Raw genomic sequence first — 13,909 nt, forward strand, 5'->3', positions numbered from 1 at the left:
TGGAAAAAGTAATAAAGGTGTTGAACAGTAAAGAAATATCAATACGGTGCTTCTATTCATCGTTTGACCAAGTGAAATAATTAATCTGCTCTTATTTTCACCAGTTTAAACTTGGTATAACTTATTGACTTTAGCTGGAATTAATCTGGGTTTATACCAAGTTCTCTGACCTGATGTATGTATAAAGAAATACTCGATACCTTTTCCAACACACAAACTAAACTGTGGAATTCAGACTCCTCCCCAATTACAACAGTGAAGAGAAAAATATATAGGGATATCGACCTTCAGGACATCAGCCAATTACTAGTCACATGTTGTTAGGCAAAAAATAACCAGACAAGTATGTTATTTCACAGTTGTCTATTAGGCAAGTTTTTTTCTTCTGAACCATATTGTTCTGACACTGACAGAGACAGGGTAGAACATTAGGTGAAATATTGTTTTGATCAAGCCTGGCAATTCCTGTACTATTAGGTCAGAAAGATGAGATACATGATCCTCCATTTAGTATCAGAAAATGCTAAAATTGCTGCATAGGAAAAATTACCGAAATACAAAATCTGCACTGTTGATCTCCCGTCCACATCTGCTGTTCTTCAGAATCCCTCCATTCCCAACTACAGCACATTTCTTAAATTGGGAGCGATAATATGGCATATCCTACAACAGAATGAGAACAAACCAGTTACTCTCCTGAAATATGACTGTGGCGGGTCTCTTTTTTTACAACTGTGCCTCCAAAGAAAGTCATACAGATAGGGAATTACCAAGTATATCATCCCCAGCCATTCGTAATGCCATGTTTATTTGAACTGACAAATTCAATGGAGAAAACCCTAACCTTCCACTGATATCAACAACTGATTCTGTAAGGTGCTATTCTCTTAAAGACTTTCTTTCATTTCTGGTTTCCAGGTGGGGACATGAACCATAGAATCAATCCATCATAGGCATTTTATTCTGAATTGCTACAAAGACTCTCTCTCCACAAACTGACTTCCTGCTTATAAAACCCAAAACTCTGCGCACACAAGCCATGCAGCCCAGTTTAGAGTACTCAACAGGTCCACAAACTTCAGAGGAAGGGGAGATATTCTGGATGTTGATCAGAACTGAACTTGAATGCTGGGGTTTGATATTCAACCATCATAAGCTGTCATAAAAGCATTAGGCTTATTATGTAGTACTTGAATTAGGACAATACCTAGGGGCCCTAATCAGGGATTGTTCTAAGAACTGTACAATATAACCCAAAGATAACTCCTGCCCTAAAAAGCTGACAATTTAAACCCTGACCTATAAAAATACATACAACTTCTGAATGTTATGAATGTTGACTAGTGCCCTTGACATAGATAAATTATGTGGGTCAATCTTTGCTGGATTGAGGCCTGGGTTGCAAGCATCTCTTCTCCCTGCTGAAGGGCAAAAGTCTGCCATCACACATGCATGTAGGTGTTACTGAAGTCAATGGGAGCTATGATCATGTATGCACAGGCGAAGTGGAGCCCTGAGGGTGAGAGAAGCATGCAGTAAAAGCTCAACAGGAATGACACCCTATGAATATGCAGAGATGTGCTTAGGTATGCATGAAAATGCTTCTGTTGCCATATACATATTTTATCAATAATTTTAGACTGAAAAATTGTGATGGGAAATGTATTTCTAAGTGATTATCTGTGGCATGCTTTCCATGGGTTCCACAAACCTGGGGCTGAAGGGTGTCAAGAGTGTCCATCCACAAAAAACATGGGCTCTGACAGACATACAGGTCTCCACTCTAACTCATAGCGTTTCAAATAAAGCACCATGAGGTAGAGCACCCACCACCTGGCCCAAAAGATGTCTGCCTGTTGGGTTGTGGGAGGGGGAAAATCAAGTTCCACTTTGGAGCCAACCCGGGGGAGGAGTCTGCCTGCAATCTCTCTGTCCTAGCATCTCTCCCACCACACCCCTGCCCATGTTTGCCTGACCTGAGCTGGAAGAGGAGGGGGTGGGGGGCTTCAATCCACTCTTTCCCACTCCAGCTCAGGCCAGGCAAATCCCATTCCACAGCTCCCTCCCCTCCCCCTCCCCCTCCCTTCTTGCAGACAGCACCAAGGGGCAGCTGGGTTGCATCAGCCCAGCCCCAATCACACTGACAGACTGACCCTAGGGAATACAAGCTTCCTAAGGTGCTCCACCTCGGAGCACCTTCGTCTAATCCCTCATTAGATGAGGGTTAATTTGTCTCACAATTGGCTGCTTTTGAAGTGCCCCACACCTGTGCACGTGTCATGGGAAAGCTGTAGAGCACTTTCAGGGGGCCAATCACATGACATATGTCACTTCTGTCAGCACCCATACAGAGTCTTGATGCTCTTACACAACAGACCTTCGCAGAACTGAGCAAAGAGTGGGACAGGGTTTTCCTAGCATTCCTGTCAACTCAAACGTTTACATTCCACAAACTTCAGACATACGTTGGTTCATCATCCAAGTTGCAATTATTATTTCTGATCTCGGACTGGATAAGTGACGCAGCTAACCAGCCTAGGCCGTGATTTAGCAAAGCACTTAATCATACCCTTAACTTCAAGCATATGTATATATCCCCTTGATATCTATCAGCTGTAGACATATGCATAAAATTAAATATGATGTCCTTCAATGGAATAGAGATGGGATTACTCATGTGCTTAAGTCCTTTCCTGAACTGAGGCCACAGTGGGTGAAATTCACCTCTCATGCAGAGGTTTATGCCCAGTATAAGTTTCAGCTATGCCCTCAATACAGCATTTAAGTGAGACTTTGGGTATTCAGCCTTGGAGAAGAGTGATGCAGTGGTTGGGAACATGGGCAATTTGAGTTCAGCTCCCTGTTCCACCAGACTTTTTCTGTGGCATCAGGCTTAGCTCTTCTGTGCCTCAGTTCCCCCATCTGTAAAATAAAGTTAATAGTAATGCTATATATGCTATATCTGTGTGGAGTACTGTACTAATACATGTTATAGATTATGCTGCATTCAGATAGTGCAATAACAGAAATCATGTAAGCACTTAAAATACGTCATGTTGCAGGCCTTTGGGAAAGGGATGAATTCCATAAATGCACAGATTGAAATTCATATAGCATCAGTAGCATAACTGAAAGGGTGACTAGGGCAGCAGCCCTGGGGTCTGCCTTTTTGGGGGAGCACAAAAACAGGTGCTGCTGCAATGGTAGACAGTCATGCTGTCGCAATCAGTTTGGCAGCAGCCCAAGCTACTCTGTGCGTCACAGCTGCCCCAGGCATGCAGCTGCCTGGCTACGCCTCTGCACAGCATGATTTTGTTGCATAATCCAGAGTCGCATGAATTATAGCATGCACTGTCACCTGAACATGAGATCAGACTGTTTACACTGTGTTTCTACTTCAGGTCAAGAGTTGCTGATGGAAGAAATTTGTGAATTTAAAATGGCAAATACATTTGACTGTTTTGTAACCTGATCACACCAACAGTCTTCAAACTGGAAAAAAAGGGATTATTTAAATGAACTATTCATTGAATTCTAGATATTTCAAATACAAACAAAAATCAGAGCGAGCTAAACATTGGGTTTGATGGACATGAATACATCCTCATTGAGTTCTGGTCAGTAATCTGCTTTTATAGACAAATTTCTGAAGTGTTTTCACTAGACACTTAACTCTGGGGGCAGTAATGTTCTGCTGTAAACAGCAGACACATTGCATGCCAACTTAAGCAGATATTATGAAGCAAAATAATCAGAGATGCTCTTATGGAAAATAATCATACTTGTAGTAAGACTGTAAGAAACCCTGCAAAAAATGTCTACCGGTTGGTTGAAGTCTGACTACCATATAGGAGTATCTGATACAGCAATGACAGTGTAGTTGATTCCAACACACGTAGGCAGCCCCGTAAAGCACCTTTGGAAACATCCTGAAGATTTCTTGATTGATATGGAAGATCCCACTAGTATCCACTTCATATTTCAGTTTCGTTCCCAGGGGAGTATTTTTCTGGGTGGTGAATAGAAATGCAGGGGCATTGCAACATCTGGATAGAGTAGACCTGTAATATAAACAGCAAAAAGAGATTATGTATGAAAACTAGGTCTTACAATTACCACGGAAATCACTGCCCATTCCTTACAGATGGTAAGGAATCTTTCAAAAATATATATGGAGTTGGTTATATGCTTTTTTAATAGGAAAATGCTGGTGCACCAAAACCAAAGTCCTGCTGGACTATAACAGGTCTGATGAACATTTTTACAATGAAAAATGTTCTCAGGTCCAGGAATACCTGGTTGAAATCAGAGACAGGGATACCCCAACCTCTCAAAACAGCAAATGGCTTCACTGACAGTGCACACAAGCTACTGGCTATCTTGGGGAGAGCCTGAGCATGGGCGATTGGTGCCTCCCGAGTGGGGGGGGGGGCCACCAGATTACTGATGGAGGGGGTGCGGGGGTCCCCCAGCGGCCAATTGCCAAGGGGAGGTGGATTTCCGGTTTCGTGGCTGGTGCTTCCAGGGGGTGCATGTGCACCCGCATGAACCCCCTACACATCACCAATGGCCTAAGCCTTTCTCAGTCTCCCCAGTTATCATTCCACTTTGTATTAATCAACTGTTTGTGGGACCAGAGGCCATCTCTACCGCACAATAGGAAGGTCATTCACCTGGGATGTAGGAGACTGGCAGTACAGGAACTTGTCCCCGGGATTCCCAAACCCCAAAGAGTGTTTCCCTCCCTCTCTCTCCCTCCCCCAGTTCTTCTGGAGTCTCTCTCATTTCTGAAAGAAAATCCTTACTTGTATCCTTCTGTGAAACAAGAAAAGTTCTGAAAGTCTGAAACGTTTCAAAGGATACTCTCCATTGAACTCTAGCCCTGATGACACTATTGATAGTGCTCTACACTCACTACAGAGTTCATGTTCAATTCCAATATGAAGGTGTGACAGGAGTATCAATATCAGAGCCTTTCTGGAGTGGCTCCGCCCTCCTATAATGGGCCAACCGCCTGCTTACTCGCCTGCCATGCCTTGATCCTATTTGATTAGAAGGTGGTTGTAATCAGCGGGAGGCTACCCATTTTTCCGTGCCCCGGTGACAGGGGGCGCTACCTGCGGCTACTTTTCCTCCCCTACACTGCAGCCCAAGCCTCGCAGATGGAGTTGACGTGGTTTGACCTGGGCCTTGTTATGTTCTGGCCCTCCTCTTTACTCCCAGGGCTCCTCACTGCCCCGTCTCTTGCTCACTCTGGGGCTCCTCGCTGCCCCTTCTCCCTTGCTCTGAGGCTCCTTGCCACCCCCTAGCTCCGGGGCTTTTCGCTGCCCCCTAGCTCCAGGATTGGGGCCAATGTGCCCCCAAACAAAGCTGCGCCCTCTCCAGTGCCAGGAGACCCCATGCTACTGTGGAGCTCCTATGAGGCCTCCTCCACCCCAATAGCCTCGCCCGGTCCTCCGGTCAAAACAGTAAACATAAAACATAAAGCCCCTGGGCTACAACATAAAAACTAGACCGTCTGGTCAAACAAAAATCTACTCCCTACTAGAGTGAGGGAGTGGGGGGGAAGGAGGGCTCCCCAACCTCAGCAGTGACCGGGGGATGCTCTCACTGCCAGAGTCCTCCCCTCTGTCTGTCCGAGCTGAGCCCCTACTCCCACAGCTGCTGGAGAGGGACTGCCCTCCTGGCCTCCTACCTGGGCTTAAGAAGGGATAAGCCCTGCCCTTTCCTGGTCAGCTGGTTTTACCAGTTGCCCCGGCAACCAGCACCTGTGCAGCCCTGGTGACTGGCAGCTGAGCCTCCCCCTTTCTGCCACTAGGGGTCTCCCCAGAGCAGTCTCTGCTTTCAGGCGTAGGGCACCTGAGCGCACTGCGACAGAAGGAATGCATCATATGCACAAAGGAAGCCACTTTCTTGGTTCACACCTTTCATTTAATGCTTGTTTGCTTTTATCTTTGGATCCAAAATCCAGTCATCATCTCCACTTCTATTCTAGGAGAGGTTTCCTTCTGAGTTAATGCATCTGATATTTTGGTGGTGAGTAGGTTATGACAAATACACACATTTACAAATAGGGCGAACTGGTTCCCAGCTGAATTACCTTTGCTCTTAGGGTAAATGGCCCATGTTATAAACTGAAAAAATAAACCGATTCTGTATGCTTTTTGTGGATGTTATTTATATAGTCTATATAAAGAAACATAGAATCAAATATACATATTGCAAAGGCTGAAGTTCTACAATTTGATGAGGCTAATTGAGGGAATGATACAATGCTCCAATCAAGGTCATAAATGAGACTGAATCAACAGATGAATGGCAATAAATTATCAAATAACTACAAGAGATACTTGAATCGAATCAGGAGGGTGATACAGGAAAGAACTGCTCTTTCATTATTTCTGCACCAGGAGAGTGAGGGAAGAGCTCTTCTCCTCTATCCTACAACCCCAACTAGTGTTCCTGGAGCATCGACCTAGTTCACCACTATGAAGGCCTGCTCTAGTCTTAATCTTTCACCACCAGAGCACTGCACCACCCTGTCCCACCCCTTGGGGCAAGTGCTGGACGTGGAAACTGGTGGGAGGAGAAGCTCAGACAAGCAATGGTAGGAAGATGTCCATGTGGGAGCTGGGGGCTGCAAATGAACCCCTCATGAGCTGCATGAAGCCTGGGTTGGACAGCCCTTTTATAGGGGAAGATTTATGAACTCTCCCAGTGACTTTTAACGAGGAGAGGAATCACTTCTTTTCATCCATATCTTTATCACAAGAGGTTCCACTTGCTCTAAAACAATGAAAGTCTTCCCAGGACCAAGCCAAACAGGTGCCTAGCACAAAGCTGAAACAAGGCTTTGGGTCCAATCAGACATTGCTCCTACACAGCTGGAGTCCTCAGCTTGTTCTGAGGCCATTTCATATGAGCTTCAGCAAGGGGTGGGTGCATGAGATGAGACAGAGGTACCAGAGGAATAAGTAGCAGAGGTCTCTGGAGGGCAGAGAAGTGGCCAAGGTGCTCAGGAAAAGATAACTGAACAGGGTTAATAAAGGATACAGCGGGATGGGATACAGCAACCTGGACTCTGAATACAGAACAAGCAATACCGAATTCCATGGCAATGTTTCTGATGACGACAGGGCCAAATCCTCCCCTAAAAGAAAGTCCTCACTGCCATCATTGTAGACGCACCCTTTCACACTGGCAAGGTGAGCCTCCAGCAATTCTAGTGACGGCAGCGGAGAATTTGGTCACAAAGAGCAGGGCGGCACTTCTGACGGAGAGGCATGACTGAGAGCCAGAGCCTCAGGTTTCTCTTCTCTGGTTGGCCACAGACTCACTGTAACCTGGGATAAGTGCTCCGTGGCCCAGTTTGCATGCTGTCTCCCTGACACATGCATGGCATGAGGCTGGGGGAGACCATCACAGACTGATTTCCCCTCCTTCACAGGGAAGTGGATATTTTATATTTTACACTGCAGCTGACAAACCAAGGAGCAATGGGCTCCAGTTGCAGCAAGGGAAGTTCAGGTTAGATATTAGAAATAACTTTCTCATGAGAAAGGTAGTAAGCACTGGAACAGGTTACCCAGAGAGGTTGCAGACTCTCCATTCTTAAAGGTTTTTAAGACCCAGTTGGACAAAGCCTTGGCTGGGATGATTTAGCTGGGGCTGGTCCTGCTTTGAGCATGGGGTTGGCCTAGATGTAACCTCCTGAGGTCCCTTCCAACCCTCATTTCTATGATTCTATATTAGATGCCTCAATAGCAACCTGTCCCTTGCTACTTAGCTTTCCTTTTATAAACCCTAGTCAATTCTAATTTAAATGCATCAGCGCCCCAGATCATAATGAATGGTAAAGAGTAACAGGGTCCTGATGTCTTACTTGCTCCTTCATAGCTATCAATGTGATCATTTCATCTGATTGCAACCAGCTGTGGTCAAAGACAGCCCCATCAGTAGCAACCCTTCTTACTTGAATAGGTTAGCTGCTGTTACATTCATCTCCCATTTGCATATCTGCAAGCTCTTCCACCTGTCGAACAATTCAGTTTGCTTCACCCTAAGGAAGAAGAAAAAAAGACACACGGAAGTCAGAGTTTGCTTTTATGAAATGCATTCATCACTATTGGTAACACTTCCTTAGGCAGACATGAGACAGTCACGACGGAGCAGGAAGAGCTGGATGAGCCATAAGGAACCCCTCAGTCCAAAACAATCCCAGCGGTTCTTACGAATTCCATTACTCAATTGCCCAGAAGTCCTCAACCAGTACTGGAAATTCACTGGTCTAGGCTCTGTAAAAAAAAATATTCCCTATTCCAGTGGTTTTCAACCTTTTTTAATTTGCAGACTCCTTAGAAATTCTGAATGGGGATGCAAACCCCTTTGGAAATTTTCAGTGGAGGTGTGGACTCCTTTGAATTGTACGTGTGGGTATTCACATACTTTTGATGGATCATAGTCATCTTTTGCAGACCCCTTAGACATAGTCTGTAGACCCCCTGGGGTCCATAGACCACAGGATGAAAACCAGTGCCCTAAACAGGCCCTACAGTTTAAGTCAGCACAGCGGACTTAGAGCAGGAAAGGAAGCAGGGGACAGTGGGTGAAGTGACTTGCCTAAGCGTTGTACAAAAAATCAGTGATCAGGAAACAGTGCATCACACAGGGTCCCAGCCCCGTACCTTGAACCCTAGAACTGGAAGGTTACCGCTTTTCATTAAAGGCAGACCCTGAAGTTGAATGAAACTGTCAGTTGTGCCAATGTCCACCTTCATAGTTGCTCCTAATCTCCAAACCTAAATTTCCCCTGCTGCACCTTAAGGCCATTGCCCCTTGGCCTGTCTCCTACAGCCACAGAGACAGACCCATCTCTATCCTCTCTGTAAGCACCCTTCAGCTTTTGAAGATTGTTATCAAATCTCCCTTCAGTCTTCTCTTCTCTAAACTAAATAGCCCAAACTCTTTCAGCCTTTCCTCATAAGTCATGCTTCCCAGACCTCTAATAATTTTTGTTGCTCTCCACAGGACTCTTTCTAAACTGTCCACATCCTTCTTGAAGTACAGGGCCCAAAACGGGACACAGTGCTCCAGGTGAAGCCTCGCCAGTGCTGAACAGAGCAGAAGAATGACTTGCATTGACTTGTACGTGCCACTTGTGCTCTGGCTAAGCAAGGATGCTAGGCTGCTAAGGAGAGACTGGGAAACCCCAGGAGGACCTGTGTGCTCCTTGGGGAGGAGCTACAGTAGAGAAGAGGCTCTGAATCAGGGAAGAAATCAAGGTGATGGCTGCCCTGTGGATGAAAAGAAATGCAAAACTCCCAAACTCTTGGTTCAGAGATGATACCTTTTATTCAGCTAACTAAGAAATGGCAAAAAAAATTACCCCTCTTTGCGAGCTTTCAGGCACGCAGTGCCCTTCTTCAGGCTAATGGAAAATTAAAGATGGCAAAAGTCCCCTTAGGTAGAAAAGAAACTTCATTTTGCACAGAGGAAGCTGAAAGTAGATGTCTGGATCTCTGGGTCCATGAGAGTTCCTTTGTGTGAGTTGCTCTTTGATGTGCAGATAAGGCTGTTTTTTTAACCCTGGTGGTGTCAGATGGCAGTAGACATTTTTCTTTCTTGTTTAGCAATGAAGTTTCCAAAATTGGCTAAAAAAGTGCATGTGCTCAAAAGCTTGCAAAGAAAGATATATATTTTTTTGCAATTTCTTAGTTGCTCTAATAAAAGGTATCATCTCTGAACCAAGAGCTTTGGATTTTTGCATTTCTTTTTATCTCAGACCAACACAGCTACCAAATACATCCCTGAAACTGGGTGAAAGGCATGGAGCAGATCCAAGGATCCAAGTAAGACTTAAACTTTGTTGGGGGATGTTTCTCTGCTAAGATGCCTGGGTGAAGGCCTTCCTGGTATCTTTGATGAACTTTATAAAAGAACAAGAACCTTAGAGGACATGGACTGCTATGTAAAATCCTGAATGGGTCCACATGGGGAACAAAGACCAAGCAAATATGCACAGCATGCACCATCTCAGACTGCAAGGGGATGCATAGAAGAGAACCACACCATTGTCACAAGGCATTTTTCCCTGCTTCATTTCTTGTTAGTGCTTTGTCTAATGTAGGTTTCACTTCAGAAGCTATTACACAGTAACCTTAGGATGACGGATATATTTTGCAGATAGCCTTAACTTCATTTAGTCATGCTTTGATGCATTGTAATAAATGCCTTCACAGCTCAACTTCTCTGCTCCCATATACTATACTGCAGCCATAAACCTGTGTTCAGTATGCGTAACTGCAGCTTGGAGTTCATCACCAATGCTTTAGGCTTCAGTTGTAGGTAGTGAAGGGGAAACAGTCTGAATAAGAGGAATCAAAAGAAAAAGTACCGAGCAGTGGGGAAATGTCCTTATTGCTAAGTAATCCCATACAGCAAGGTATACTATAGTCCTCTGCTAGAAATGAGCCAGATTTTTCTGTAGACAGATGTGTGAAGGACAATATTGTACTCCAGGGCAAGGCCGAGGACTATGACCTGTAAGGATCAGCATTTTGGAACTGTAATACATTTCCAGAAGTTATTTCTACCTCACATTTTATATAAGTTTTCCAATATTTGGCCTTTAATAACTAAGGAGAGGGACTAGGATTACTGGATTTCACGGAGATTTTTATGGAGTTTGAGGTTTCTTTGAATCTGCTGGATCTTGGTGTATTCCCTTTGGGTTGAGGACTTTGAATGCTCTCTATCCTGTCTTTCAATAAAAGAAGGCTTTGAAGAGCTGTTTTATACTTAAACTGGATGCAACTTTGAATTTTCTAGAGTAAGTCACACATAAAGAACTAGGTCGTTCTGCAGCCTACCAGAGCATGCTAATTTAGAAATCTTCCATTATCCCCCCAAGCTCTCTAAAGAAGAATGGATATTCTGTATGCACATTAGAAAAACATAGCCCAGAAAAAAAGCCTTACTATGTTAAACAATATATACTGTACATCCAAATCTAACATTATCTCATTAAGTCAGAGTCCATTAACAGTTAAGCACTACTTGGTAAGTGAGAGAAGGGATTTCCCTCTATGCCACCTAGTGAGTATTTGAAAATCACATATCCAGGACTCACCATCTCCAACACGAACACTGGTAAGAGTCTCAAGTTCTCATTCTTGCTATTTATTTTTAAGCACTGTGAATCAGCACACAAGATAGAGTTGTTACTCCAGTGTCCTTCATCCAGTGCCAGTTATGAATGAAGAGGTTGTAACCAGCATTTTTATCTGTGCAAAGTCAATGAGGGAGGTTTGCATCCAAGGTTCATAGACATTAGGGCTGGAAGGGACCTTGGAAGATCATCGAGTCCAGCCCCCTGCCCCAGGGGCAGGAAGTCAGCTGGGGTCATAGGATCCCAGCAAGATAAACATCCACATGTCTCTTGAAGGTGCTTGAACCACCTCTGGCGGCAGTCTATTCCAGACCTTGGGGGCTTGGACAGTAGAGAAGTTCTTCCTTATGTCCAGCCTGAAATGGTCATGGAGGAGTTTGTCACCATTCAACCTTATAATCCCTTGGGGCGCTCTGGTGAATAGTCATTCCCCCAGATCCTGATGAGCACCCCTGATAAACTTATAGGTGGCCATCAGATCACCCCCGAGCCTACGCTTTTCCAGGCTAAAGAGCCCCATGGCTCTCAGCCTGTCATTGTAAGGTTTGCTTTCCTGAACTGTGATCATGCACGTGGCTCTTCTCTGGACTCTCTCAAGCTTCTCCACAACCCTTTTGAATTGTGAAGGCCGAAACTGGATGCAGTACTCCAGCTGCGGCCTCACCAAGGCCGAGTACGAGGGGAGAATGTCGTCCCAGGATTTGCTCGAGAAGCATCTATGGATGCAAGCCAGCATTTTGCTCGCTTTACTAGCTGCAGCATTGCATTGCAGGCTCATGTTCATCTTGTGGTCAATGATGACCCCCAAGTCTCTTTCGTCCATAGCGCTAGCCAGCGTAGCACTGCCAAGCCTATAAGGACGCTGCAGGTTTTTCTTCCCAAGGTGGAGAACCTTGCATTTCCCAGTGTTAAACACCATCAGGTTCTCATCTGCCCATTTCCTGAGCCTGTCAAGATCAGCCTGGATCGCCCTACTGTCCTCAGGTGTGGACGCTTTACCCCAGAGTTTGGTGTCATTGGTGAACTTGGCCAGCCTGCTCTTGACTCCAATGTCCATATCATTAATGAAGATGTTGAACAATATGGGTCCAAAGACAGAGCTTTGGGGGACCCCACTGGGCACAGGACACTATGATGATCGACTTCCGTCAACCACCACCGTCTGGGTCCTACCACGGAGCCAGTTCCCCAGGCAGTGGATCATGGGGAGGCAGAGGCTGCAGTTAGCCAGTTTTGCCAAGCGGTGATCATGGGATACCAGATCGAAGGCTTTTTTAAAGTCAAGATATATGACGTCAATCTCTTCTTCGTGCAGTGCTATAACAACCAAGTGTTACCATAATCGCTGTTTCAATTAATACTCAGCATTGCTGTAGCATCCTTCATGTGTGAATCACCAAGCACTTAACCTCTATTAGGTCTGTGCATAGGTCAGTATTACTGTGACTGCAAGCACCTTGGGGTAGGGATTGTGGGCTGGAGCCCAATAAAAGTGCGTAAAGTAGGACTTAAGCAGAAGCAAGGCACCTACATCAATAACTGCAATCCAAAAAACCTTATGTCATGCCAGGACTTGAGCAGCTGGGTCCGGGACCAGGATCAGGATGGGTGAGCAGAATCCAAGGACAAATCAAGTCACGAAGCCAAAACGTCAATAGGAGAGCAGGGTCTAAGAGTGAGCCAATCACAAAGCTGAGAGATCAAGTGAAGAATGGAGTCAAGTAGGACTTTTTTAGTCAAGAAGCTGGGAGATCAAGCAAAGAATGAAGTCCAGGAGCAAGCCAGAAAAAATGGCAAAGCAGTCTTCAGTCACCCAGCTGCCACCTACCCCTGAAGACACCAAAACTTACTGTGCCCTACTCTGATTTAATTTAAATTTTATTTGGGCTTAATCCTATACTCGGACACGCCCAGAACTGCCTCAGGCTAAGCAGCTCTGCTTCGATCTCCTCCCTAAACCCAACTGGAATCCAGCAGTTGGGTGTGCAGACCTCTAAAAGGCATGATCCAGGCACTGAGTGTATCTAAGACTCAGACAGGATTGGACCCCCTCACCAAAATGCAGATGTGATTGCTTTCTATTAATGGGTGGGGGTGATGCCTCACACTGAATTTTTGGAGACCTCAGTCCTTTGATGGATCTGATCCCTTGTCTTCCAGGCCTGATACTTCCCAAATAACTGAGGAGCTGAGAGGTAAAACCTCCTGCTCAGGGTCACGCAGCAAGTCAGCGGCAGTACGGCAGCAGGGGATGACTTGGTGGGATCTGCAGTGCAAGGTAACCTAGGGGATAGTGACCACCCATTGATAGGGTTCACTATCTGAAGAAAGGTGGGGAAGATAACTAGTAGGGCAGAAGCGCTGGACTTCAGGAAGGCCAACTTCCAACAAGCTCAGGAGATTAGTTAGGGAGGGACTGACTGGTAAAAGCCTTGGAGAGATGGGAGTCCAGGAAGGGCGGGCGTTTCTCAAGGGACTAATCCTGCAGGCACATAAAAGGACCATCCCAGTACACATAAAAGGGGGCAAAATAGCAATGAAACCCTCTTGGTGGAGCAGGGAAATCCAGGAGAGCCTGGAGGGAATAAGAGAGGCCTACAGGCTGTGGAAGCAGGGGGCTGCCACCAAGGAGGAGTATACCTGCTTGGCTCGAGCATGCAGGGAAGCAATGAGGAGAGGTAAAGCGGAAATGGAGCTTAGGCTGGCAGCAAAAGTTAAGGATAACAAAAAGTCATTGTTTAA

General features: G+C 45.4%; 1 protein-coding gene across 2 annotated transcripts in view; it reads right to left on the reverse strand.

Annotated features, from left to right (window-relative positions):
* The window catches only part of ST8SIA5 (ST8 alpha-N-acetyl-neuraminide alpha-2,8-sialyltransferase 5), a 73,896-nt gene that overhangs the window by 13,711 nt on the left and 46,276 nt on the right, over positions 1-13,909 (reverse strand). For both annotated transcript variants that reach the window (XM_090037742.1, XM_090037741.1), the window contains 3 exons: positions 7,973-8,059; positions 3,917-4,061; positions 551-663 (listed from right to left, as the gene is read on the reverse strand). In XM_090037742.1, coding sequence (XP_089893868.1) covers positions 551-663; positions 3,917-4,061; positions 7,973-8,059 — 345 coding nt within the window. The remainder of the gene's footprint in view (positions 1-550; positions 664-3,916; positions 4,062-7,972; positions 8,060-13,909) is intronic.

Source organism: Crocodylus siamensis, chromosome 3 (assembly GCF_052110815.1).
Source record: "Crocodylus siamensis isolate JL-2025a chromosome 3, ASM5211081v1, whole genome shotgun sequence".
NCBI classification, from domain to species: domain Eukaryota; kingdom Metazoa; phylum Chordata; order Crocodylia; family Crocodylidae; genus Crocodylus; species Crocodylus siamensis.